General features: G+C 67.8%; 1 protein-coding gene across 1 annotated transcript in view; it reads left to right on the forward strand.

Moving 5' to 3' along the window:
- Window positions 1–6: 6 nt before the first annotated feature.
- Window positions 7–1,253, forward strand: part of GHDC (GH3 domain containing) — a gene marked incomplete at its 3' end in the record, with an annotated part of 15,149 nt that continues 13,902 nt past the window's right edge. The window contains 5 exon segments of the mRNA XM_035903522.1: window positions 7–67; window positions 336–505; window positions 595–666; window positions 789–922; window positions 1,048–1,136. Coding sequence (XP_035759415.1) covers window positions 369–505; window positions 595–666; window positions 789–922; window positions 1,048–1,136 — 432 coding nt within the window.

Consider the following 1,253-nt stretch of genomic DNA (forward strand, 5'->3'; position numbering starts at 1 on the left):
GACGCCCTCCGCCAGGCTGACTGCAAGGGGCTGCCGTTCTACTGCCCCTTCTACCAGGCAGCGGGAGGTGAGTGTCCCCTACGCGGGGCTGTCCCCACGGCCTGCCTGGGTGCACGGGGGGAACCGCTGCCGTCTGGACGCACAAACCCCCCTGGCCCCACAGGCATGGGAGCATCTCTGTGCCGCATCCCTCCCTGGAGAGACCTGCCTGTCCTGGCACGGCTCTATCCCGGCACCGGCCAAGAAGTTCCCCCTTGGAGGGGGGTGAGGCCATGTGGGCAGGGACGATGGGGGTTTTGGGGGGCTCATGCTGACATGCGCTGCCCTCTGCCCAGCCCTGCTCGGTGTCAACCTGTGGCCGGAGGAGAATGCTGTGCCCTGACTGGGCTTTCTTTGAGTTCCTGCCCTGCCCAGCTGAGGAGGAGATGCTGACGGTGCTGCTGGGCGAGCTCTGGGAGGGACGTGAATATGGACTGGTCCTCACGGCCCAGCCAGGAGAGTACAGGTGCCTCCTCCCTGCTGCAGTGGTCCAGGGGGGCCCCCAGCCTCACATGCCTGGCAGCAGCCCCCCTCACACTCCCTCTGCCCATGCAGGTGCTGTGCTGGGGAGGTGCTGAGGGTGGCCGGCTTCCACAAGCAGTGTCCCGTGGTAGAGCCCGTGCGCAGGTGAGGACACCCCAGCCCCTCAGGGGGCTGCATGGGGGGCCCTGTGCCAGGCAGGATCTGGATGGGACAGTGCCAGCGGCACCCTTGGCACGGGGCACCCACTCTGGCCTCCCACACTGCAGGGAGAGCCAGGTGCTGAGCGTGCGGGGCGAGAGCATCCCCGAGGAGCGGTTCTGCCGGAGTCTGTGCCGAGCTGTAAGCATGTGGCCGGGCGCGCGCCTGGTTGACTACGTCTGCGTGGAGAGTGCCCTGCTGGGTGAGTCCCCTGCGAGCTGTCCAAGTCCCCCTGAACGTGTGGCCCGTGCTATCCAGGGCTCTGCCAGCCCCCTTGTTCCTGGCAGGGCTGTGGGTGGCTTTAATGTGCTTGCTGTGCTGCTGCAGGTGCTTCTTCGGGGGCCTCTGCCCCCCACTACGAAGTGTTCGTGGAGCTGCGGGGCCTGCGGGACCTGTCGGAGGGGCAGCGCTACAAGGTGAGGGGGACAAGGGCTCTGCTCCAGGGCAGGTCCCTGCGGGCTGGCAGGCACGCAGGCAGGCAGCTGGGCAGACAGCTAGGTAGGCAGGCGGGCAGGCAGGCAGATGGGCAGGCA

Source organism: Egretta garzetta, unplaced genomic scaffold (assembly GCF_000687185.1).
Source record: "Egretta garzetta isolate BGI_Z169 unplaced genomic scaffold, ASM68718v1 scaffold100, whole genome shotgun sequence".
Lineage (NCBI taxonomy): Eukaryota > Metazoa > Chordata > Aves > Pelecaniformes > Ardeidae > Egretta > Egretta garzetta.